The sequence below is a fragment of the Sus scrofa genome, chromosome 13, assembly GCF_000003025.6.
Source record: "Sus scrofa isolate TJ Tabasco breed Duroc chromosome 13, Sscrofa11.1, whole genome shotgun sequence".
Taxonomy (NCBI): domain Eukaryota; kingdom Metazoa; phylum Chordata; class Mammalia; order Artiodactyla; family Suidae; genus Sus; species Sus scrofa.
In genome coordinates this window covers 18,891,405-18,919,118 of record NC_010455.5, presented here as the reverse complement: position 1 = coordinate 18,919,118, position 27,714 = coordinate 18,891,405, and the positions used below count along the sequence as shown (strand labels likewise).

General features: G+C 43.2%; 1 protein-coding gene across 1 annotated transcript in view; it reads left to right on the top strand.

The window, feature by feature from the left end:
• The window catches only part of GLB1 (galactosidase beta 1), a 100,593-nt gene that overhangs the window by 59,881 nt on the left and 12,998 nt on the right, over window positions 1-27,714 (top strand). The window contains 5 exon segments of the mRNA XM_021071553.1: window positions 10,507-10,581; window positions 14,513-14,602; window positions 17,304-17,417; window positions 18,622-18,753; window positions 20,530-20,784. Of these exon segments, the coding sequence (XP_020927212.1) occupies window positions 10,507-10,581; window positions 14,513-14,602; window positions 17,304-17,417; window positions 18,622-18,753; window positions 20,530-20,784 (666 nt within the window).

Genomic DNA, 27,714 nt, shown 5'->3' with positions numbered 1-27,714 from the left:
AAAAAAAAAAGAGTTCCCGTTGTGGCTCAGCAATAACTAGCATCCATGAGAATTCAGGTTCTATCCCTATCTTCGCTCAGTGGGCTAAGTATCCAGCATTGCATGAGCTGTGGTTTAGGTTGCGGATGCGATTCGGATCCCACAGTCCTGTGGTTGTGGCTTAGGCTGGCAACTGCAGCTGCAATTCAACCCCTAACCTAAGAACTTTCATGTACCACACATGCAGCCCCAAAAAGTGAAAAAATTAAAAAAAAAATAAAATAAAATAAAATTTAAAATATATAAAAAAAATTTTTTAAATTCTAGAAAGTTCCAAAAAGCAAAACTTGAGTTTGTTGCACACAGCAATTTTTTTACATAGCATTTACATTGCATTAGGTATTATAAGTAATCTAGAGATGATTTAAAGTGTGTGGGAGAATGTGTGTAAGTTATGTGCAGCTATACTCAAGTCCCTTAAGCATCCTGGAATTTTGGTATTTGACAGAGTCCGGGAACCAGTACCTCATAGATAACAAGGGATGACTGTGTACCACAGTTTTTTTTTTGGTTTTTTTTTGGGGGTTTTTTTTGTTTTGCTTTTCAGGGCCCCACCTGAGCCATATGGAAGTTCCCAGGCCAGGGGTCGAATTGGAGTTACAACTGCCAGCCTACACCACAGCCACAGCAAAGCCAGATGCGACCCATGTCTGCAACCTACACCACAGCTCACCCTTAACCCACTGAATGAGGCCAGGGGATCAAACCTGTGTCCTCAGGGATGCTAGTCAGATTCTTTTCTGCTGAGCCATAATGGAAACTCCCACAGTTTGTTTATTCATCTCATTTATCTCTTGATGGAATGGAGTTGTTCCCATCTTTTGGCCTTTTGTGTGTGTGTTTTTGTTTGTTTGTTTTTGCTTTTTTTTTTTTTTAGGGCTGCATCCATGGCATTTGGAAGTTCCCAGGCTAGGGTTCAAATTGGAGCTGTAGCCACCGGCCTACACCACAGTCACAGCAATTTTGGATCCAAGCCGAGTCTTCGACCTACACCACAGCTCACAGCTATGCCAGATCCTTAACCCACTGAAGGAGACCTGGGATTGAACCTTCATCCTCATGGATACTAGTTGGGTTCATTACTGCTGAGCCACAGTGGAACTCCCAGTGAATGTATATTTAAATGAGTAAAAAATTACAAATCACAAAACTTTTAAAAATTAAAATAATCACAAACATCACTAAACTTTAAAAAGCTTGTTTTGGATTAACTGAACCACCTCTGCCATCCTTCTTTCCTTATGTTCTTTTGGCTACGTTCTCTTTTATTATTGCTTCAGATGACAGCAATGTTTGTAATCTCTAGAGAGAATGGAAATCTTTCTCTTGAGTGCCTGATTGAAATTTTTCAGTATTGATAGTTTAGAAAAACAGAAAAGCTTCCCATTTTACTGAGAGTGTTATATGAATGTTAGGATTGTCATCAAAATTGGGGAAATCTCAAGTTCTTTCATGCGTGAGCTGTAATATTTGGAAGAAATTTCTGCAGATAGGTTCTAGCCCCATAGCATTTCAGACTTTGCTTCCTTTCCACAACCCACATATTTCTGGGGTTGCGTGCCTTAAAGCACAATCATATTGCAAGTGAGTCAGTATACTGGGTACTAGGAATAATCTGTTAGCAATAAGTTACCTACTCATGGGAGCAACATTGAGCCTTGTAAATATATTCTACACTCAAATAAAACTCCACCTCACTTTCCTTTGGTTAAATGACAAAGATGCCTGTAGCCATTCTAAAACCCCCTGATAGAAGAAAATATATGACACAGGAAAGCTGGAGCCCAAACAGCCAAGGGTCTTAGCCTTTCATTGTTAAATTACATTATTTTTGCAAAAAACCTATGACCGTATGAATGTACTGCTAAGACCCCTCCCCTGGGGCTCTTCTGGATGCAGAAGATGAGTTTGGAGGCTGCTACACTAACCTAGGAATGAGATAATGGCAAGAGCAGCAGGGAGTGGAGAGAAAAGAGTCAATTTGAAAATTTTTCAGGAGGTAAAATTGGTAGGATTTGGCAACTGGCTGAATGCAGGTGTGAGGAAGGATGAGAGGGTCATTGATTTGTTCAGGGTATAGCCTTGGTTGGATAATGGGATCGGTACTGGGGTCAGTAACTAAGAGAGGGTTGCAGAGAAGGTACAGGTGGGAAGGGGGAGGGGAAGAAAATTTGCTTAGAATGCCTCTGGGGACACCCAGGTGGAGGTGTCTGTCCGGTAAGCTCCTCATTTAAGAGCAAGAAGCTCCAGAAAGAAGACATTAGGACAGGCATGGACTGTATGGGCTTTGTGGAGATGGAGGCTGACGTGCAAGAGAAGTTGAGATTGTACATGGGGGCTGAGTGAGAAGGTCAGTGGGCCATGTAGAAGACAAATGCAGAAGATCCCGGCATTTAACCAGTGGCCGCAGTAACCCATGAATGAGACAGTCTTCAGAAATTAATGTAATTCATACTAAGTGAAGTAAGTCAGAAAGAGAAAGACAAATACCACATGATATCACTAATATATGGAATCTAAAATGAACTTATCTATGAAACAGAAACAAACTCACAGACATAGAGAACAGACTTGTTGCCAAGGGGGAATGGGGGTGGTGGAGGGGAGGATTGGGAGTTTGGGATTAGCAGATGGAAACTAGTATATACAGGATGGTTAAACAACAAGATTCTACTGTATAGCATAGGGAACTATGTTCAATATCCTATAATACATCATAATAGAAAATTGTGTGTGTGTATATAACTGAGTAACTTTGCTGTACAGCAGAACTTAACACAACAATGTAAATCAACTGTATGTCAGTAAAATAAATGTTTAAAAAAAGAAATTAATGTGCAGTTCATGCTGTGGCTCAGTGGCTCACGTCTCTGCAGAGGTGCAGGTTCATTCCCCAGCCTGGTGCCATAGGTTAAAGGATATGGCGTTGCCGCAGCGACGGCATAGGTCTCAGCTGTGGCTTGGATTCAGTCCCTGGCCCAAGAACTTCCATTTGCCATGGGTGCAGCCATAAAATAAGAAAAAATAGAAAAGAAAAGAGAGAGAAGGAAAGAGAAAGAAAAAGAAAGAAAGAGAGAGAGAGAAAGAAAGAGAAGGAAAGGAAGAAAGAAAGAAAAAGGAAGGAAGGAAGGAAGGAAAGAAAGAAAAAGAAAAAAAGAAAAGCGAGGGAGAGAGGGAGGAAGGAAGATGGTTAGTTCAGTAGCTTATGGTAATTTAACATGTGGTCATCTTTCCCCTCTTTTTTGATATTTTGGGTTTGGAAGAGAAAAAAGAATGACTTTAAAAGTGGGCTTTTTCTTATGAAACTTGGTAGATGTTCAGCAAGCTGGTTTGTTAGATGCTATGTGTTTGTATCAAGGAAAATAAATGGGATCATAAATACCCCCATATATAGCTCTTTCTGCCTCTTTCCTTCACCAAAGATTTATGAAGTCAAGTGGGTCTCTTCTTTAGTCCATTTCAAGAGTAAGTTGTGTGGAGATGGATATTTCTTTCACTCACATGGACACCAGGGATGGGAATTTCCCATCAGGCTACAGAAGCCTGAACTCAGTGGTGAAGGCTCCAGGCAGCCCTGTGCACAGAACTCTTCAAGACATGACAAAGCTTGTGACATTTGCATTTTTAAAGGTATTCTCTTTGGTGTGGGTAAAAGTCAACCAGACATGGTTAACACTTTGACCTCGAGGACGAATGCAAAAGTATACGGTATTGCCCTTCTCCTCACCAACTCCTGAGAGGGGCAGTGGTGAGTTTATTTTTGTATGTTTTTTAAATGAATCTAAGATTCATTTTTAAAGAGTTTTGTTCCAGTTATTCATAGGGATTCCATCAAAGATAAGAGTCCTGCTGAATTTTTGAAGATGGGTTATTCTGCAGAAATTAATCAAGTTGTGGTTGAAGACCTTGATGACTAGAGTGGATCTTGGGATTCCCCAAGGGTTGCATTGGGGCTGGAAGGGGACTGGGGATCCAAGAATGGGATTTTCAGTACTTCAGAAGCTTAATGAAGCTTGAAACTTGACCCAGAACCAGTCTACACTGGTTGACTGATTGTCCTTCTTGGTTTATGGCTAGAATGATGTTAGCTCAGTGGGTAGACACAGCTGTCTCCAGATGATCTGTGATGTTGGTGGGAACACAGTGGTTTATGTCTGATAGTTAAGGGTGATAAGGAGCTCCTATTGTGGCTTAGTGGTATTGAACCTGACTAGTATCCATGAGGATGAGCTTCAATCCCTGGCCTCAGAGGGTTAAGGATCCAGCATGGCTGGGACCCCTAGCCTGGGAACCTCCATATGCTGCGGGGGCAGTCCTAAAAACAAAAACAAAATTGTTAAGGATGACAAGGTGAATATTATTGAACGGATGTAATTTTTTCTTTTCCTTTTTAGGGCCACACCTGAGGCATATGAAAGTTCCCAGGCTAAGGGTCAAATCAGAGTTACAGCTGCCAGTCTACACCACAGCCACAGCAATGCATGATCCAAGCCATGTCTTCGATCTACACCATAGCTCATGGCAACACTGGATCCTTAACCCACTGAGCAAGGCCAGGGATCAAACCTGTATCTTCATGGATACTAGTTGGATCCATTTCCACCACACCACAACAACTCCCTAGATAGTCTTTTAAAGCAATGCCTGCACTCTTATGGCATTAGTCTATTCACCTCCTACAAACCTGGCTTTTCTAGTTTGTCTTCCAGAGTGATTTCTCTGAAACACTAATCTGGTCAGGATGCCTTCCATGACCCCACCCATATTTTCCTCAAGCCTCATCTTTCAATTCTCCCTTTCTTCACCAGTTTTAAAAATTAAAGTATAGAAGTTCTCATCATGGAGCAGTGGTTGACGAATCCGACTAGGAACCATTAGGTTGTGGGTTCGATCCCTGGCCTCACTCAGTGGGTTAAGGATCCAGTGTTGCCATAAGCTGTGGTGTAGGTTGCACATGTGGCTTGGATCCCACGTTGCTGTGGCTGTGGTGTAGGTCGGCGGCTGCAGCTCCGATTGGAGCCCTAGCCTGGGAACCTCCATATGCCATGGGTGCGGCCCTAGAAAAGACAAAAGTACAAATAAATAAATAAATAAATATTAAAATTGAAAAAAAATAAAATAATAAAATAAATAAAAATTGAAGTATAGTTAATTTATAATGTGTTAGTTTCAGGCGTACAGCAAAGTGATTCAATTTTATATGCATATATATGCATACTGTATATATACATATACTACACACACATGTGTGGGTGTGGTATATGTGTATTCTTTTTCAGATTCTTTTCCATTATAGGTTATTTTTCTTTTGGTGTGCCCACAGCAAGTGAAAGTTCCTGGGCCAGGAATCGAACCTGTGCCACAGTTGTGACCTGAGCCACAGTGTGGCAATGCTGGATCATTAACCCGCTGCAGCACACAGAAACTTCCCACTATTTTTTTTATCCTCTAATTTCCTGACTGGTAGGAAGATGCTTCCCTGATGGGCATTCTATTTGAAAGTGGGGTGAAGGAGTGAAAAACCTGACAGAAAATATGAAGAGTTTCATCAGCCTTCCCGTTTTCGGCTTTGTTTCATTTCCATCCTTTGTCACATCCCCTCTCCAGGGTTCTTTGAGGCCAATCTACTGCCTGTCTCCTGTTTCCATAACCCCTGCCATACTCACTGGGGACCTAGATTTCCTCATCCTACTTATTCAGTCACCACTCCTCTACCTATTTTTGTTTCTCAGAAATCTGCTGAAACCTCTCATGCATGGGCAGCTCCTCTCTTGTTGGCTTCACTTTCTAAAAAAAAAAAAAAAAAAATCCTTTTTCATCATTTAGTAGCATTTTGGAAGGGAGAAGAGATAAATATGCACTCAGGCAGCCCTCTTGAACTGGGAGTCCTTTGTACTTCTAATATTCTTTGAGTCTATATTTCTGTAAAATTTTTAAAAAGTCATATTAAAATGATCTTCATTAATATGAGGCCAGAGTTACTGCTGATCTTAGAGCAAGATATGAGATCTCTCTTCCCAGCTTTGCCTGAGGTCTAGACCACATTCCTTCTCCACATTCTGGCCAGTAAAAGCAGAAGCCATAAATCCACAGAGGGGACCTGACAGTGGTATGATTCATTTTCTGAAGACCCCCACTTACTGCATATGGTAGTGACCATGGCATGTCTAACTCCTAAAATCAAGGTGAATTCCAATATAGCCAGGACTGCAAACTCTCTAACACACTGGAAGAAAAACTCACTGCACAGACACCCCCCCCCCCCCTTTAAGGGCTGCACCTGCTACATATGGAAGTTCCCAAGCTAGGAGCTGAATCAGAGAATCAGAGCTGCGGCAATGGTGGATCCTTAACTCACCAAGCGGGGCCAGGGATTGAACCCCGAAACCTTGTGGATACTAGTTGGATTCGTTACAACCGAGCCACAATGGGAACTCCAATAGATACCTTTATAATGACCTGTATGCAGCTAACTTTGATGGGGCACAGAGGATTAAGGATCCAGCATAGCCATAGCTGTGGCTTGGGTCACAACTGCGGCATGGGTACAGTCCCTGGCCCAGGAGCGTCTATATGCCGCAGGTGCTGCCAAAGGGGATTAAAAGAAAGTGCACAGCCCCAGAGCAAAGACCCCACATATCATATCTCACTTCCTGCCAGGTCACCCTAAAACAAAGCTCCCCACTGGACAAGCCTGGATCCTGTACACAGAGTAGGACTGGCAGAGAGAAGCTGAATGTGTAAAGTCTGGGACATTCATTTGCATTACTGTTAAATATGAGGGGACAACCCAAGATGGTGGCTAGATGTTTGAGGACATCCATAAAAGCTGCAACGGGAGAGAGTGAGAGAGACTAAGACAAAATAAACAGAAAATAACCTAAAGGCAACAGAATTCAGAGGACAGGAGAGATCTTACACAAAACCAAGCAGACCCTCATAAGTTTATATCCTTTAGAGAGATTTGCAAATATACTGCACCTGTAAAATAAGAACAGGATACTTTGAAAAAGCAGCACAAGAAAAAGGTCTTGGAAATTAAAAATTATCCTCAGAAATTAAAACCAGAAGAAAGAGATAAAAACAGGAGAGAAAAGATGAGATATAGAGGAACAATCTAGGATGTCCAACTTACTTTTAAAAGGGAGGTTGGAGAAAAAGAAAACATCAAGAACAATATGAATTTTTTTTTTCAAAAAGAAAAGGATATCTGAGTTGCCTAGCATAAGGAATATAAAAAACATACATATCCAGACCCATCCTTGGAAAATTGGGGAACACTGAAGCTAAAGAGCCCACAAGCTCCCAGAGATGAAAAGTTGGTTGCCTTTTTCAAGAATGAGCTTGTCGGAGTTCCTGTTGTGGCTTGATGGTTAATGAACCCAACTAGCATCCATGAGGATGCGGGTTCGATTCCTTGCCTCACTTAGTGGGTTAAGGATCCTGTGTGGCTGTGGCTGGCAACTACAGCTCCGATTCGACCCCTAGCCTGGGAACCTCCATATGCTGTGGGTGTGGCCCTAAAAAGACCAAAAAAAAAAAAAAAAGAATGAGCTTGTCATGAAGCACACCAGGTGGTAGAGAACACAGAACAGTCCCTTTGTTATCCTAGGGAAGATGCTTATCAACATAAAATTCTATATCCATCCAGTTATTAACTGAATGTGACATTTTCAGACATTCGAAGATTCAGGAAGTTTTATCTCCCTTGTACCAGTTCTAAGGAAGTTGCTTGTGATTGCTCCAGTGAAATGAGGAAGTCATGAGATTCTAGAAAGGCAAGAGGGCAAAACCAGAAGAAAAATGAAGATAAATCCTGGACTCTCAAGCCTAGAGGAAAGTCAGTTCCGTGGAGCAGGAAGACTGGGGGTTCCAGTAGGAAGTTTTCTGGAGGGTAAAAGGAATGTTTGGGGAAACTTGATACTATCTTTGTAAATTTGGAACAACCTAAAGAGGTGTTAACCTAACAGCAGACAGGAAAAAAAGAAAGGCAATTTGAAACCCCAGGGGAGAGAAAAGAAACAAATATGTCAGGAAAGAGACAGAACTAGTACATACCCACCACTTAGCTGTGCAGAGAGCCATATTTATGTAGTTGTAATAATGTGAGCGCTATTGATTGAATTTTAGAGTTAATATACAGATGAAAGGAAGACAATGGCTATAGGACAGACCCTTAACCTTGAAAATATAGAAAGTACAGCCAGTGGTTGGGAGGTGGGAGTTGGGAGGAGAGCTCAGGATAGGATGCAAATAGCTGTATCTTTAAAAGTATGGACACGAGGGACAATGTCTTAGTTGGTTAGAACTAAGAAATAAAAGCACAGGATATTATTTTAAAGCTGTAAAGGTAACTAGTAGAGAAAGTGAAAATGATAACCTGACCATGTTGGCAAAAAAGGGAGCGATCTGGAAGAGTACAACTGAACTAAATCCCATGTATTAAAGAAATCAGTGACTGTGTTCTAAATTGATCAAACAAGAAATAGCAAAGTATATTATTTAGATACTACAAGAAGTAAAAACAGGAACAGTTAAATGATTTTAAGATGATTTCCTATGAAGAACAGGACTAAGAGAATAGTGAACCAGAAGATTACTGCTTTTTACCAGAACAGTTTTTATTTAATTAAATTAATTAATTAATTAATTAATTTGTCCTTTTGCCTTTTCTAGGGCCGCTCCCATGGCATATGGAGGTTCCCAGGCTAGGGGTCGAATCGGAGCTGTTGCTGCCGGCCTACGCCACAGCCACAGCAACGCGGGATCTGAGCCACGTCTGCAGCCTACACCACAGCTCACAGCAACGCCAGATCCTTAACCCACTGAGCAAGGCCAGGGATCAAACCCGAAACCTCATGGTTCCTAGTCGGAGTCGTCAACCACTGCTCCACGACGGGAACTCCTAGTTTTATTTTTATTATTGTTATTATTTTTATCACATCTGTAGTTGTATAATGATCATCACAATCCAATTTCACAGGATTTCCATCCCACAACACAAGCACATCCCCCACCCCCCAAACTGTCTCCTCCAGAGACCATAAGTTTTTCAATGTCTGTGAGTCAGCATCTGTACTAGAACAGTTTTTATCTTTTTTTTTTTTTTTTTTTTTTGTCTTTTGTCTTTTTAGGGCTGTACTCGTGGCAAATGGAACTCCAGTTTTTATCTTTTTCCTTACTTTTAAAAAGGGAAATTGAGAGAGAAGAAGGAAGGAGGGAGGGATGGAGGGAGGGAAGGAGGGGAAAAAGAAAGAAGGAAGAAAAGAGAAAAGAAAGAAAAAGCTTAAGGATCCCGAGAGATCATACTGCAACCTACTTGAAGATTGTAGATGGACAAAGACTTTTCTAAGACCTGGAAATTACACCCATATCTTCTGACATTAATATAAATTGTGTGTGACTTTGTGCGTGTGTGTGTGTGTGTGTGCGTGTGTGCGTGTGTGTGTGTGTGTGTGTGTGTGTGTGTACATATTTAATAAGGTTTTATTTTTGTTTTATTTTTAAACTTCATTTAAAAATAATTTCAGGAGTTCCCATCATGGTGCAGTAGAAACAAATCTGACTAGGAACCATGAGATTGTGGGTTTGATCCCTGGCCTTGCTCAGTAGGTTAAGGATCTGTTGTTGCCATGAGCTGTGGTGTAGGTTGCAGACGCGGCTGGGATCCTGCATTGCTGTGACTGTGGTGCAGGCCGGTGGCTACAGCTCCAATTAGACCCCTAGCCCAGGAACCTCCATATGCTGCGGGTGCAGCCCTCGAAAAACAAGAAAACAAAAAATAAATAAAAATTTTTAAAATAAAAATAATTTCAAACTTCAGGGAAATTTTCAAGAATAAAAATAGTACAAAGAACATGTATAATCCACACCCAGATTCTCTCATGTCATTATTTCACCCTGTTTGGCCCTCACTGCACCCATGTGTTCCCTAAACGTCTGGAGGGTTGCTTACATCAGGACCCTCTACCCCTAAATACTTTAGTGAATGTTTTGTAAGAACAGGCTGGAATACGCTCTTGCACAACCACAGCAAATTTAACATTGATACAAAACTTTCATCTACCAATAAGGTTAGTCAGCAAATAGCAACTTTCCCTACTATAGGCTCCCTTCCTTCGGAGTCTGTTTTGCAAGGAACCTTCTTCCTTTTCTTCCCTACTTAGCCTTCTGCTGTCAACCTCATTCTCTATTTTTTATTTTTATTTTTATTTTTTTTCCTCTCTGTTTTGAAGTCTTTTGTTCTGTAATTATTTGAATGATTCCTGGAGCTTAAAGCACAGACATACACAAACATATACTTAGATCCTGTTTTGGAGGAAGTTTTTTGTTCCCTTGCCTTTCCAAAAATCACCAGCACTGTTGTTTGAGTTTTGGCCCTCTTTTTGAAACGTAAATTGTACAGATATGTTTCTGAGAGTTTAACGGCTGTTTTTCTTTTCTGTCTTTTTCCACGCCGGTTTATAGTTCAAAAAAGTACCAGAAGGTCTTATTCCTCCATCCACACCCAAGTTTGCATATGGAAAAGTTGCTCTGAAAAAGGTAAGAAAGGGAGGTCCCATCAAGGCTCAGTGGGGTAACTAACCCAACTAGTATACTCGAGGATGCAGTTTCGATCCTGGCCTCGCTCAGTGGGTTAAGGATCCTTGTTACCACAAGCTGTGGTGTAGGTCGCAGATATGGCTCGGATCTAGGGTAGCTGTTGCTATGGTGTAGGCCTCAGCTGCAGCTCTGATTCAACCCCTTGCCTGGGAACTTCCATATGTGGTCCTAAAAAGCAAAAAAAAAAAAAAAAAAAAAACAAAGGTAAGAATAAAATGACAGAAATACTGAGTGAGGAAGTGGGATTTAGCAGTCATAAGTGAAAGTGTGCTGGGGAATTGGGTTCGTTATTTTTCTGTGAATTTGTTTTCGGCGAGACTGATGGGGAGGATTATTATGCTTCTGGGAAAACAAGGCCAGAGGAGGTGAGAGGCTGTGTGTGCGTGTTGACAGGGTGAGCATATGGGCATGAACAGGCGTTCTTAGACCATTTTGGTTCCATTATTAATGTCAAAAACTGGAAGAGCCCTAGTGGGAATAACATGCCACCTTGTTATGGCTGGTGACATTCTTTGTTATAATTCACCTCTTTTTAAAAGGGTTTCTCAAAAGCCACAGGCATTAACCCTAAATTATACAGTCCCCTCCATCTCAAAATCATGTCCTCATTTTGTGACCTGTTGTTTATATGGTAAATGGGACATCAGGGGGGAAGCTAGAAATGAATCATAAATACAAGTGAAGGGCATTTTATTCTAGGGAAAGAGAAAAAGAAGAAGGGTTTCATTTGATAGCCAGGAGTGACGTAAGCCCTAGTCAGTCTGTTTTGACCATCTGTGTCTTCAGGTTTTCCCCTCTTATAATCCCTAACTCCTACATGGGTTAACTCACAAGAAAAAAAAATTACACGTTTCTTAAGAATCTTGACATTCTAAAATAGCATCATGAGTTTTTATCTTTAAGCAAAATGCCAAACATGATTGTATAATTTTTCCATTCGTGAAGCCTTTTGATGTAGTATGGTTGGCTGAACTCTTGTAAATTTTTCCACCTAGTGTCAGATATGTGTGTTACATTCTACAAAGAATGTGGTCTCTCTGCCTGATAGGAATCTTTCTTTAGATTAATCAAACTTTAATCATACTTGTAAAGGGAGTACCTTCTACTCGTTCATTGCTACTGCTATTTAAGGGAAGGGTGGGTTTGTGTGTCTTAGAGCGTGAAAAATCTATTTTTAGGCAACAGAAAATAACTGCAATGTTTAAAACAACAACATTGCTGAAACAAAGCTACCTGAGTACCAAAGTACATTCTATTTACCAAAAGGGAAAACTGTGAGACCAGAAATGGCTTTTCTTTGTTAACTTAAATATATACAATTTAAGAGAGCAAATCAGCATATAACTGAGTTAAGTTTATGTAGAACGTAGTTGTAGAAGAGAAAAGCTTTCCCCATGAGTTGAATTCCTTTAGTTGTCCAAGAGGGAAAACACCCACCTGAGTAGCTGAATTGATGGATCTATACTTAGTATTTTTTTCTTCCATGCTGCATGTCATTGAGGTAGCCATGAAAAGTGTTTATAAAATCCCTAACCAGGACTTCCCCTGTGGTGCAATGGGATTGGCAGAGTCTTGGGAGCACTGGGATGAACGTTCGATTCTCAGCCCAGCACAGTGGGTTAAGGATCCAGTGTTGCCACAGCTTCAGCTTAGGTTATCACTGTGGCCCAGATCTGATCTCTGGCCCAGGAAACTCATATGCCTGGGGGGGGGCCCAAAAAAATCCTGACCAGTATCATGTCGGGGAAAGCCCTGGGCTTGGAACCACATCTAACTGCAAATCCTGCCTGTGCCATGACTCAAGCGAGCTGCTCTGAGTCTCCGCTTCCTCTTCCCTAATAACGGGACAGTAATGCCTGCCTTGCTGGGTGTTGTGAGGATTCGGTGAGGTGTTATAGTCAAGTGCCATCTCTCCTGCACTTAGGTGAGGCACCCATGCTTGTAGCTGCTATTGTTGTTACTACATCAGAATAAGCACCCTGGGCTGCAAGAATACACAGTCATTTAGGCTGAATATAATAAGTATTTATTGTCTACTATGCCATGGACATTGGGGATGAGCTCAGCACAGACCTGCCTTTAAGGAGCTGATGGTCAGCAAGGATGACAGTGGTATAAACAAACTGGAAAGTGATACAGACCAGGGAAATGCTGCAGACGAGCTCAGAGGAGGGCAGAATTGTAGCCACTTCACTCAGAGGTGGTGGGCTTTACTGAGCCTTTGTTTTCATGCATTTTAAGGGCCTTTTATATACAGGAGGTTGTATTTGCAAATAGGTATGTTTAAATCTCTTTTTAAGATTACCATCTATTATTTTTCATCAAGAGTCAGGGAATGGATGGAGTTGAGTAAAGGTGATTAGGGGACAGCCCTGAGTGGAATTTTAACCATTTCAGTTCATTTAGGGTTTTGTCTTTGAGACAGCTTACAGAATGGGAGAAAATAGTTTCAAACGATGCAACTGACAGGGGCATAATCTCTAAAATATACAAGTAACTTATACAACTCAACAGCAAAAAGGCCAACAACCCAATTGAAAAATTGGCAAAAGACCTGAATAGACATTTCTCCAAAGAAGATATACAGATGGCCAACAAGCACACGAAAAAAATGCTCAAATCACTGATTATTAGAGAAATGCAAATCAAAACTGCTATGAGGTACCACCTCACACCAGTCAGAGTGGCCATCATTAATAAGTCCACAAATAACAAATGCCGGAGAAGGTGTGGAGAAAAGAGAACCCTCCTGCACTGCTGGTGGGAATGTAAATTGGTACAACCACTATGCAAAACAGTATGGAGGTACCTTAGAAAACTCTATCTAGAACTACCATATGACCCAGCAATCCCACTCTTGGGCATATACCCAGACAAAACTTTCCTTGAAAAAGACAGATGCACCCATAGTTCACTGCAGCACTATTCACAGTAGCCAAGACCTGGAAACAACCTAAATGTCCATCAATGAATGAGTGGATTAAGAAGATGTGGTATACACACACACACACACACACACAAACACACACACACACAATGGAATACTACTCAGCCATAAAAAAGAACAAAATAATGCCATTTGCAGCAACATGGAATGAACTAGAGACTCTCATACTAAGTGAAGTAAGTTAGAAAGAGAAAGACAAATACCATATTGTATCACTTATATCTGGAATCTAATGTATGGCACAAACAAACCTTTCCAGAGAAAAGAAAATCATGGACTTGGAGAACAGACTTGGGGTTGCCAAGGCCGAGGGGGAGGGAGTGGGATGGACTGGAAATTGGGGGTTAATAGATGCAAACTATTGCCTCTGGAATGGATAAGCAATGAGATCCTGCTGTATAGCACTGGGAACTACATCTAGTCACTTATGATGAAACATGATAATGTGAGAAAAAAGAATGCAGACATGTATGTGTGACTGGGTCACCTTGCTGTATAGTAGAAAATTGATAGAAGATTCTAGACCAGCTATAATGGAAAAAAATAAAAATCATTAATTAAAAAAAAAAAAAATCTGGAGTTCCCGTCATGGCGCAGTGGAAACAAATCCAAGTATGCTCCAGGAGGTTGCAGGTTTGGTCCCTGGCCTTGCTCAGTAGGTTAAGGATCCAGTGTTGCCGTGAGCTGTGGTGTTGGTCGCAGATGCAGCTTGTATCTGGCGTTGCTGTGGCTCTGGTGTAGGCCAGTGGCTACAGCTCCAATTTGAACCCTAGCCTGGGAACCTCCATATGCCTTGGGTGTGGCCCTAAAAAGACAAAAAGACAAGAAAAAAAAACTCCACTGTCTTTGACAATGACCTTATTCTCTACTGTGGTTACCAGGGAGGGAGGAGAGTAAATGAATGCTGCTTTTGTTCCTTTTCAGTTAAAAACAGTGGTGGAAGCTCTGGACATTCTGTGTCCCTCTGGACCCATAAAAAGCTTTTATCCCTTGACATTTATCCAGGTGAAACAGGTAAGCTTGCAAAGGTAGTGCTTCACCTTTTTTCTACTTGCAAAACTGCTTTCTGCACTGTCCTGAACACAGGGACCAAACAGCAAGCAGGTAAATCAGACTCCACGTAAGTTAACCATGACTGTCCAGCCTCTCTTTAGTTCTAGGCGCTGCACCTGTCTTCCCCTCCTCCCATTTCTTATTATCACTCAGATAGGTCGTAGCACAACCTGCTTCAGCATGATTCTGTGCAAGCTAGATACTGAGTGTATCTCTGACATAATTAATCCTTTTCATTAGGTATCAGAGAAAATCCACTATTTTAATACTCAAAAAAGACAACTGTCCACAATTTGCTCAAAGGTATAGGCACTGTGTTTTAATGGATTAGGTTCTTAGACATTCTTTTTCCTACTTTTGAAGAGAACAAGAACAGAGTACATCATGTGTGTATAGGTGTGTGTCTGTGTGTGTTTAATCTCCAGGCACTGCCCCATCTTTATTGTAAAAGTTTCCCCAGCTTTTGCAAAAGTTGCAAGACTAGTACAACAAACACCAGTAGAGCTTTCACCTGAATTCACCACGTTAACTGTTGCTTCACTCACTTTATACATTTCTCTGTGTGTGTGTGCAGTCAACTGCTTTTTTTTTTTTTAACCGTTTGAGGTAGTATTTCAGTATCATACTTAACTCAAATATTACAATGTATATTTTTAAGAAGGACATTATCCTATGCGACCAGAACTAATGATCATCCTTAAGAAATTCAGTGTGGCTACAATGCTATTACCTAATTTACATTCTACAGTCAAGTACCCATAATGTCCTTCATTGCTTAACTTTTTCATCCCAGTTTCCAATCCACAGTTATGTGTTGCATTTAATCTTTCATCTGAAACTGTTTCCGTGTCTCTCTCTCCCTCTCTCTCTCTCTCAAGACACGGATTTGTCTGAAGAGTTCAGCCCAGTTGTTTTGTAGACCACCCCTCACTGCTCAGGTTCAGCGAGGCATTTTTAGCATGAACATGACAGCAGTGAGGTGTCCTCAGGGCACAGTATCAGGATGCTCACAAGGTCATTCTGTCCCTTTGCTGAGAAGTTCAGTTTGATCACTTAGGATCTCAGTCCCATTTTTTTTAAATGGGACGTTACCTGGGTCTTCCTTTCTGACTCTCTGTGGAGATCACCTTCTGGAGGGTGACATAATAGCGCATCTAATTTACCTCAGTGTATTTTGCCTCTGGTTACCACTGTTATACTTGTGATTTACCCTACAGCACCAGTTTGTGAGAAATACAATGAATGATTAAGCCCTGGCTGATTTTATATTTGCGTTGGGTAGCGTTCTTTCTCTAGGTCTAGCATCCATGTCTTCATCCACCTGCCTTCTCCACTGAGTAGAGCCAATGGCACATCAGGCAAGACATGACACAGAGCAGGTGGAACCTAGGAAGTGAATCCTAGCTTAATGTTTAGACACTGGCAGATGTGTTCTTTCTCAGAACCCTTCTGCTCTCATCTGTGGCCAAGGCAGTGCTCTCAGATCTAGCCGTGGGGGGCCTGAGCTGTGTTTCAGGTCTAGAGCAAATCCATGGGATGCTTATTTCCAGCAAATTCCATGGTGGGCACGGCTGCAGGAAGTGAGGTACAGCCCTGGAACCCCCCACAGCTGGCCCCTGCCCTGGCCCTGGAGGACTAAGCTATCATTTGCAGGGGGGCACCTCAGCTTCTGCTCCCCTCCTGGAAACCCCTCGCTTAGTTTTCTTCAGCCTCACCCCTTTGGTACTTTCAAAAGATAAAAACAGGAGAGAGATGGAAATCTGGGGTCTGGGAGGGAGGCATTCTTGTGCTTGAAAGTTTGGCTGGTGACACCAGTGGCATTTGAGTTTAGCCCTTTCCTGCAACACAGAACATGGGTTAGGAGCTGGGTTCAGCTCCTGCAAATCACCTCTCCACTTGCCCTGCAGTGCACTTTTTTGCTTTTGGAGTCCTAGGAGCTGGCAACTTTTTCTCTGCTCCCTGTTGGCTTTCCATGTGGACTCTCTTATAAGACTCTGGATCTGTCCAGCTCCCCAGCTAATGCTGACAGCAGGAACCCCTCACCCAGGCTGTGGGCACCCTTGCTGCGGAGGCTGATTGCTGGGGCCTTCCTTTCGGACCAGAGATCCCAGCATCTCAAAGTATTTCTGACTTAGCAACAGGTTACACCCCCGTCTCTGTTTCCCCTACTCCTCCACTTTAAACAGTTTCTGATTGACTCTTGTTTTGTACGTTAGAGCAGATTTAGCTCAAGAACCTGGGGAATGGTTCACCAAACATTCTTGGCTCTGTTGCTCTTTGTCTTTTGTTGTTGTTGTTGTTGTCTTTAGTTTCTTTGGGTCACAGAAATAACCTGTGAGATATATGATGGGATCCCCCTGAGTGATTCAGGGGAAGACACTCAGCACATTCCAGGGTCCAGTTCCCTCATGTGGGAGACTCGGAGGGGATGTTTCACAAAACACTCTTCAGGCTTCCGTGCAGATTACTGCAGTGATGGTTATCCTGTGATCTGAAGACTGAAGCCGGTTCCCTTCTTTCAGACTGAATTTTTGCTAAGGCAGGGAAACATTTCACTGCTATGGTTTTAGAAATGTTGCTTTCAAACAGATCAAGGGTGACCAAGTTCTCCTAATATGAACGGCAAAGGTGATGTCTTTTTCTTGCATCCCTCTCTGACCAGTATTTTGGGTTTGTACTGTACCGGACAACGCTTCCTAAAGACTGCAAGGACCCAACACATCTCTCTTCGCCCTTCAATGGTGTCCACGATCGGGCTTATGTCTCTGTGGACGGGGTAAGTGTCTTCTTTGGACTTGTGAGGCTGCCCCCACAGGGAAAGGGTGTGTGGGCTGCACTGTGGCTGCCTTTCCAACCTCAGGCTCAGCCGTTCCTCTTGATGCCCTTTAGCTGTGCCCCTCACTTGCTGAGGTCGCCTCCCTAGGCTCTGTCTGCCTGAGATGCACCTCTCACCCGTCTCAACAGCGGGCTGTGCACAAGATGCCCCTTCCTCAGAAGCCCTCCTGGTCACCCAGTCCAGGGCCATCCCCTCTGAATGGCCTGCATGTCATCCATGCCTTCTTTCCTCCTGGAGGACAGGGTCCGTTTTGTACCTACGGGATGATTCATTTAACTGCGCCTTCATCCTGCATAAGACACTTTACTCTGAAGAAATAGAATGTCTGTGCTAAAAGACACAAAGACTTCGTTTTGTAGCAAAGTCAAGATAACATTTTAGGATTTCCATTCCTCTCACTGAAACAATCGTGTGAGAAGACGCATGAAGAGATTTACCTAAGAAATTTTGTTCAGAAAATTTTAAATGAAAATATTTCCCCTCTGTTTTCAACAGTGGCTTTAATTTCAGTGGCAGCAAGTTTCTAAGACATGATGCGAATACTGATGGCACTTGTTTCTGAAATTCCAATTTGGAGGCTTATCTTAGTGAATTATAATCAGTGTTACTCTGTGTTTTTTTAATCTCATGTTTTAAAAAATTAGGAATATGTTGCTGTTGTTTCCCCTCACTTTATTATTTAATCTTTGTGGTTAATGCATCACATCAGGTATTTTGAGGTAAGACAGCTCCACCTAACTTGCTGATTTTATCTTATCTGATTTTTTTGTCTCCTGCCTCCATGTTGTTCAGAAGCTATTTTTTGTGACTGTCTTTTGTGCTGTGAGAACATGAAGAGGTTCCTGTAATAGGAATCTTCCCCCAGAATGTTCGCCTCTATTCCCTTTCTAATAAAAACAGATGCACAGCCAAACATTCCAGAGCCAAGGAACCCAGCCTCACCCCTTTCTTGGGGGAGCCGAGCCTGGTGATCTTCTTGTGTAGCCATCTGGCCCGTGATTTGGGCAAAAGACTCATCAGAGCATTCCCTCCCAAGTCTGATGACACGTCAAGGCAGAAAAATGCATGTTGAATTAACTGAGCAGGTTGCCTCTCTGCTGACTCTCCCACCCTAGTTAATTCTCACTTGGCGTTGAACCCACAGGTCCCCCAGGGAGTCCTTGAGCGAAATATTGTGATTACCCTGAACATAACAGGGAAAGCTGGAGCCACCCTGGACCTCCTGGTGGAGAACATGGGGCGTGTGAACTATGGCAATTCCATCAATGATTTTAAGGTAGGTCCAGCCTCGCTGTTGGGAGTGAAGCTCATATCTTGACCTGACTGTGCCTGAGCCATTGGGGAAGTTTTTGTAAATCCATTTAAAAACTCTCCTGCATATATTCTTTCCCTGTAGCCCTTTTCATAGAGAAGCAATTTTTAAAAACACACCCACTTTGTCAAATTTGATGAGTGAACCTACCCTGACTTGTTTTGCAACCTAGAAGTTGGGTTATTTTGGGATAACTACAGGGGTCAAGAATGTTGAGCCTTGCAAACAGGGCCCTTCCCTTGCATTTGAGTGCAGTCATCCATTAGAAAGAAACAGGAGGAGGAAGCCACTGCATCATTTTCCAAAGCCAGCTTAGCATTTCTTCTGCTATTTTCTGGGTGTGAATGAGCTGGGGCAAATCCTTTTCTTTCCTTTTTTTTTTTTTGCTTTTTTTTTGCTTTTTTGTTTTCAGGGCCACACTCGGGACATATGCAGGTTCCCAGGCTAAGGGTCAACTCAGAGCTACAGCTGCCAGCTTACACCACACCCACAGCAATGCAGGATCCAAGTCGCAGCTGCGACCTACACCACAGCTCACAGCAACGCCGGATCCTTAACCCACTGAGCAAGGCCTGGGATTGAACCTGCAACTTCATGGTTTCTAGTCGGATTCATTTCCACTGCGCCACAACGGGAACTCCTGGAACAAACTCTTGAATCATAGAAAGCCTTTCCCTTTGTGCACTGCCTCTCATCTCTGTTGGTTATTCTCTGCCTAAGAGTCTTCCAAATACATTTTTCTAATGTACGTTTTGAGAGTATTATTCTGTAAATGTCTGTTATGTCCTACCCTGCGCACATGAGTGCTTTTGCCCCGTGGGGATGCAAAAGATGTTGGGATATGGGCTCCCCCAGTGGTAGCTCACCATGTGCTGGAGGAGAGAAGCCTGCACCAAGGAAATGATGGCACCACCCTCTCTAGGACAGGACCCTTCCTGACCGTTCTGGTGGCTTCTCAAGCAAGGCAATTATATTCTTAGGGAATAGCCATGACAAGGACACTTTTGTCCCCAGTAGAAATGTCCCTATTATAGTCCCTGTGCTCAGACTATAATTAGTAGTCTTCCCGCTTGGCTGTCACAGGCCACACTGACCCGTGGAGTGACAGGGACTCTTAGGAGATCTATGAGCCCCCAGTACCCAGCAAAGAGCCTATCGCACAGCTGCCTGGTTAATGCTTATTAAATTTCTAATTGTGCAATTGAGACTTGGTATTGAGAGGTGTCCTGGGAGAAATTTGGAATCCCACTGGGATGGAGAAGCTCCCCTCATTAAAAGCTGAGAAGAGGAAGCTAGATGAGCCATGAGCAAAGGCTTTGATGCACTGGCCATGCCACGGACACCCCCGGCCTTGCCTCCACTAGACAAGTAGAGCAACTTCAGAATTTGAGTCTGAGGCTCCCCATCGTCATGACGGCCCTTTCTCTCCTTTTGCAGTGGGCTGGATGTTCTCTTGCATTTCCCCTGATCGTCACTCTCCCACCCTCAAATTCCATTATTTTCTCCATTCTACCAGTGTCTCTGAACCAAATACCGAAGATTGGCGATTTGGGATCAAAGCTCTGGCCTCCAGCCAGATTTGTGTCACTTTCATGTACACACGGTTTGAGTCTCGTGTACTGTTGGTGTTTCACATCCCAGCTTGCTTTTCCCAGGAAATCAGTGCTATAACACAGAATCACTTGAAGCTTCCCTCCTCTACCCCCACCCTCACCTTATTGCTCTATTTCTCCTTTGCAGGGTCTTATTTCTAACCTGACCCTTGGTTCCAGTATCCTCACTGACTGGCAGATCTTCCCGATGGACACTGAGGATGCAGTTCGCGGCTACCTTGGGGCCTGGCATGGCTATGGTGGCAAGGGCCACCATGAAGCCCATACCCACAGCCCATCTGAGTACACACTGCCAGCCTTTTATGTGGCTAACTTCTCTATTCCCAGTGAGATCCCAGACTTGCCCCAGGACACCTTTATCCAGTTTCCTGGATGGACCAAGGTATGTGTCTTCATGGGCAGTGTTTGAATTCAGGCCTCAGATGTCTGGCATTCAGTCTCTGATAAAGAATCAAAAAGAGCTGCTATGGGGATATTGTGTGACAGTTGGGGAGTGCAGGGTTTTTCTATGGAAGTTTTCCCATTCCATGGGGACAGGACCATGGCAGATCTTTGGGGATGCAATGGCTAGCACGAAGGTATACTATCTATCCCATTTTCACTGACTGACAACTTCCTTTAGCAGATGATGGCTTTCCTCCTTCCTGTAAGAAAAATCATAGCCCCTTTTGATATTGACTAGAAGGAGCACTTCTTTATCCTGAGAAAAATCTGGCCCAGAAAAAGAGGTGAATCTCTGGGGAGACTGTTTTCTCTTGTTCATGCCTTACTCTATGCTCCCAGAATACCCACACCTCTGTATGAGGGTGCCCCGTGTTCTGGGGGCAGCCACCACTGTCTGTATGATCCTCGGCTCTCCTTGGCCATTTGACTGTCTGCTCACTCCCCTTTATTCTTTGAAGACATTGGCATGTCTTCTTTCACCATTGTCTTCCCTACTTCAAGTCCTATTTTCATCCTTGATGACCTTATTATAACTCAGTTATTCATTCAACAAATATTTTAGTGGCTGCTGTGTATCCAAGCTTTGTGCTAGGCACTTAGGATATACTAATGCATAAAACCAGATATGCTTCTTGCCCTCATGGAACTTAAAGTCTAGCTGGGGCAGCAGACTCAAATCTATAATCACCCAAATTAAATGATGAAACTGCAGTTGCAATGGATGCTAAGAAGAAATATGGGGGTTGATCATAATTGGGCATTTGACCTTGTCAAGGAGGTTCAGAGAAGCTCTCCCTGTGGACCTGATGCTTGACAGAGATAGGAGGTTTGAGTAGGAATTAACATGGCAGAAAGGGGAGGGACACGTGCTCCAGGCAGAGGAGATAGCATGTGCAAGGGCCCTGTGGTTAAAGGGGAGCGTGGCCAGTGAGAGGAACTGATACAGGACTCAAAATGTATGGAATCTGATTTAGAGAAGAGGCTAGAAAATGGGTAGAGACCAGATCAGGACAGGCCAATTAAACCATATTAAGGTTTTGTCTTTCTGTTGAGAGCCACTGGAACAGAAGAGACATGACACAATTGTGATGTGACCAGCCTCCGTAACCCCCCAGGATGGGTTGGGTGAGAGTACATGTGGATTCAGGGAAACTGTCTTGGAGGCTGGACTACAGTTTCATTGATGGACTTGGGATGGTGGGAGCCAAGATGGAGATGATGTCAACTATTTGAGAGATGTCTGATGTTAAATCAGTAGGATGTAATGAGAGATCAGATGTAGGGGTTTAAAGAGAAGGACATACCACATGACTCTGAGGTCATCTACAGCTAGGCAGATGGTACCATTTACTGAAAGAAGAAATTTCAGAAGAGGACTTGGGCTGGAAGAGCAAGATCATGAGTTTTGATGTGGACAGTTGAGTTAGAGAGGCCTTAGAGAACAGCAGAGAAAAGGTACTGGAGGAAGAGGCCCTTGGATCTATGGGTGGGGATTCAGAGGAGGGGATCTGGGATGGGAATATACATGTGATGTAATTTGTGTGTGGATGGTCTCTGAAGACGTGGGATGGAGGAGGTCCTATAAGGAGAGAGGACGCAGAAAGGAGAAAGGAAGATCAGACCTCAGGCTGCTTGTGAGAGACACAAACATGATGGAGAGTGAGGGGAGACCAAGATAGGGGAAGAGAACAGCATTTATGCTGTTGAGGGGGGTCATGGGACCTTCTTTAAGGGCTAAGCCTGCAGAGGGATGTATCTGCAGCCAGATGGCCTTCTGTTGAGTATAGGGGAAGGAGATGAACATGTGAACAAATATAGATGCTTAAATATAAACATTTTTCTTGAGAAGTTTGTGAAGGAAAAGAGGAAAAAAATACTGGGAAAAAAGCTGAAGATGCACATGGCATGTGTTTAATAAATGCCCTTTTATAATGTTTGCTTTTTACATGTTTATGAAAATATATTTTTATTATCATTCTATTTGAAATATTTTCTAATTTTCCATACTATCTCTTCTTTGAAACAGGTTATTTAGAAATACGGTGTTTAGGGAGTTCCCGTCGTGGCGCAGTGGTTAACAAATCCGACTAGGAACCATGAGGTTGCGGGTTCGGTCCCTGCCCTTGCTCAGTGGGTTAACGATCCGGCGTTGCCGTGAGCTGTGGTGTAGGTTGCAGACATGGCTCGGATCCCGCGTTGCTGTGGCTCTGGCGTAGGCCAGTGGCTACAGCTCCGATTGGACCCCTAGCCTGGGAACCTCCATATGCCGCGGGAGCGGCCCAAGAAATAGCTAAAAAGACAAAAAAAAAAGAAAAGAAAAAAAAAAAAGAAAAAAGAAATACGGTGTTTAATTTTCATGTATTTTGGGGTTTTTTTAAAGCATATTTTATTTTTGAGTCTAATTTAATTCTTCTACAAAATTTCTGGAAGAAGGAGAAAAATCTTTATGATCTTGGGTTAGGCAAAGCTTAGATTTGTCACCTAATACATGATCTTTAAAAGAAAAAGTTGATAAATTGGACATCATCAAAATTGAAAATGTTGGAGTTCCCTTCATGGCTCAGTGGTTAATGAACTCAGCTAGGATCCATGAGGATGGTGGTTCAATCCCTGGCCTCACTCAGTGGGTTAAGGATCTGATGTTGTCGTGAGCTATGGTGTTGCTCGGATCCTGCATTGCTATGGCACAGGCCATCGGCTACAGCTCCAATTTGACCCCTAGCCTGGGAACCTCCATATGCCGTGGGTGCAGCCCTAAAATAGCCAAAGGAAAAAAAAAAAGAAAAAACCAAAAATGTTTTCCTTTCAAAAAACATTATTAATAAAAATGAAAATCCAAGCCACAGACTGGCAGAAAATATTTTCAAATCATATATCTGTCAAAGAACTTGATTCTAGAATATATAAAGAATCCTTATAAGCCAATAATAAGACAACCAACCCAGTCAAAAATTGGGCAAAGGGCTTGCATAGACATTTAACCAAAGAAGATATGCAAATGGCTGGTAAGTACATAAAAAGATGCTTAATGCTCAGTATCATTAAGGAAGTGCAAATCAAAACCACAGTGAAATACCATTTCCCACCCACTAGAATGGCTATAATAGTGAAAGATGGACAGGAACAAATGTTGGCGAGGATACGGAGAAACAGGAACCTTCCTACATTGCTGGTGAGAATGTAAGATGGTACAAACACTTTGGAGCACAGTTTGATAGTTTCTTCAAGGACTAAATATAAAATTACCATAGGACTCATTGATTCTACTCCTAGGTGTTTCCAAGAGAAATGAAAACATATGCCCCCACAAAGACTTTCACACAAGTATTCATGGTGGCATTATCAAAATAACCCAAACCTGGAATCATTCAAAATGTCCATCAACTGATGAATGGATAAATAAACTGTGGAATGGTCATACAGTGGAATAGTATTCCACAGTGAAAAGGAGCAAACTACTAATATGAGCTACAACATGGATGAATCTGAAAAACAGTATGCTAAGATGCCAGTAATAAAAGACCATGGATTATATGAGCCAATTTATATGAACTGTTCAGAAAAGCAGGTCTGTAGAGACAGAAAGTAAATAAATGGCTGCTTAGGACTGACGATGGGAATAGAGTGACTGCAAACGGGTATGGGGTTTCTTTATGGAGGGATTGAAATGTCCAAAAATTGAACTGTGGCGATGGTTGCAAAATCTTCTTAAATTTATTGAGACTTGGGATATAGTCCAGCATATGGTGTTTCTGGAATTGTAAGCTCAGCTGTCCTCTCTCTGGACACATGTTTCTATCTCTCAACTCTCATGCCTTCCAAGCCTAATCTTCCATCTCACTGATGGCCTGAAACCCTGCCATTAAGGCCACGGTTCTTCCCTGTCCCGCCTAGACATCACCTCCTTTTTAAGAGCCATCAATCTATTGGCCCCCTTGCCTTCCACTCTGTCCCCTTGCTCATCTTCCATTGGGATTGGGTCCACCATTGGCCTCTGTTGGTGCGCTAGCAACTGAGCACCTTGAGGGGTCTCTCTGGCCCATTTGTCAAGGTCACCATCCTCCTTCTTCACACTGTGGAGGCCTCCAACTTGCCCAGCAGTCCTTGGCCTCTCTTCCCCATCCCAGCTGGCCTCTTCAACCCCCACCACTGCCCTTAAATCACCTTACTCCTCCCCACCCCCTCTCCGAGGACTCACCCTCCTTGCTGCTATCAGGTGGAGCTCCTTTGTTCCTCAGCTTCCTGTCAGACTTATCTCTCTGCCTCCACCCTCACTTCCTGCCAAGTGGCCTCTAGGAGGAAGTCTAAGCTCTGAATCCCCCCTCCCCACCTCCTTCCTCCAGGCCAAGATCCTGTTCTCTTACTTCCTCCTCCTGCATTTTGTCAGCCTTTCCATCTTCTCTGACAGCTCTCAGGTCGCAGCCAAGAAGGCTTGGGGATCTAGAAACAAAGCAAAGCCCTCCCTGATCTTCATGCTGGAGCACTCAGGCATATTCTCGTTCCCTCGCTCTTTCTTTTTCTCACTTCATCCTTTCCCCTCTCCCTCTGGGTGTCCTCTGTTCACACTTTTTCATTCCCTCCCTCTGCCCACTGAGCCTTCACAACGTCAAGACTGGCATAACTCCTCTATGAAACCTTCCTGGGCACCTGGTCCCCCTTGAGCCCCTTCATGTCCTGCCTGGACTCAGTATCATGATCCTTCACTACTCTTAGGCTGGTACCCTGCTTTTACCTATTGAGTCATATGTTTCGCGAGAGGCATTTTTTAAAGTGTTCGGTTTGTTCTGCCTCCTCTCTGGGCCTGGTTACTCTGTAACTGCTTTCAGGTGAAAGGGGGGAAGATGCCTGTGTTGCTGAGCCTCTAGGAAGAAAGCATAGAAGGGCATGTAGGCCCTTGAGCCATCCTTTTGGTGATGAGAAGCTTAGGTGGTGCTGTGGACACAGGGCCAAGGCCGATGAGAAGACCCAACACAAAACCCTGCTCACCAGATGGTGTCAGTTTAGCGCCTTAAGAGAAAGAACCATTGGGAAATGCAAAGCTGAAAGAGAACATAGCTACAGGAATTATGAGAAGGGCTGGGGGCTCAGATGGAGCTCAAAACACACCTGGTCCTTCGTCAGAATCAGAGGCTTTGTCAGGGAGGGAATTTCAGGTGAAAGGATACTAGATGCAAAGGTAAAGAAATGGAAAGCATGATATATTTTTGGAGGTCAAGAGGGTTCATGTTGGCCAGGTCATAGAAGTGTCACACCCAAGAGTTACTGGCCTAGGCGTTCTGCTCAGCACTTAAGAGACATTATCTTCATAATCATCAAAGGAGGGCCCTGTGGTAGGATGTCCCAGCAGTGTTTCCATTTTGCAGATGAGCAGATAGAGGCTCAGAGACCTCGATATCTTATGTGAGGTGCAAAAGTGGTAGTGGAAGAGCTCCCCAGCCCTGGGTCTGTCTGACGTGAAGGCCCCATGAAAAGGCAGGCAGCGTGAACAGGGCCCCCCAGGCCAGCAGGGAACTCGTGCTAATTTTCCAGCTCTTTACTTGTTTAGTCAGTTTGATGTATGTTCTGCACCTTTATGCTTAAAAAGTACATATACACACAATATACATGAATGCATCAGAGGATTTGGAACCCCAAAAGCCCATCTAATTCGTGTCTGCCCCTAAACTAGTATACAGATATTCACAGCAGCATAATCCAAAAAATATCTAAAATCAACCAAAAGGTGGAAAAACCCAAACGTCCATCAACTGATGAATGAATAAACAACTGTGGTCTATCCAGATAATGGAAAATTATTTGGCAGTAAAAAGAAAAAGTATTCAAACATGTTACAACCTGGATGAACCTTGAAAACATGCTCAGTGAAAGAAGCCAGTCACAAACCATACATACAGTGTGATTCCATGTATGAGAAATGTCCAGAACAGGCAGATCTATAGACACAGGAAGATTAGTGGTTGCCTAAAGCAGGAAAAAGGGAGTATTGAGTGGCAAATGGGGAGTAAACATCATAGAATGTAGGGTTTCTTTTTGGGGTGGTGATTGGGCAGCTCTGTAATAATAACCAGCAAACTGTACATGTGAAATGTGGGGATTGTGTGGCATATAAATTATATCTCAGTAAAGCTTTACACACACAAAGAAGGCCATCCACAGGATTTGTGGACCTGGGTTGTGTAGGTCTGAAGGTCAGAGGACATACATGTTCATACATAAAACAGAACATGCATCTTTTCTGTTATTTTCTGGCAAGCAGTGGTCCCTGTTGCTAAGGACAGTCCTGGGCCAACTCTGAAGTTCTGAGTAATCGGCAGATGTAGAAGAGACAGAGCCCACCCTTCCTCACCAGGCATGGAGTTCTGACTGGGAGAAAGAGTACATTGGCAGATGTAAGAAGTGGTAGGGATGGACCACCTGAAGCCTGGGCCATTTCCAAGTCTCTGCCTCTAGCAGGGAGACCTGTCAGGCCCTGTCCTGGCCTCTCGCTCATGCTATTTACTTGCTGTAGAGAAACTACTTTGATGGAGTGAATGAAGTCACTGATAAGGGGATTCATGAGATAAAAAACTCACTTCTGATTACTCAGCCTCAGTTGAGCTGGATGTGGCTTTCTGATTAAATGCTCCAATATAACTTGGATTTCAGTGGGAAGCGGTCAAGCATGTTTTGCTCCACATAGGAGACACACACTGGCACTTTTCTGCACAGAATCCTGACTGCCAACTCCCTATGGTACCAGAGTTCTTCAGTGCTCCGGCTGTGTCAGATGTGCCAGACCCAAAATGCCATGCTCTGCCAATGCGGTGACATGAGTACTGTAGCCTTCCTGCATTTTTTTCCACTTGTGGTAAGTCTGAGTGCCTAACAG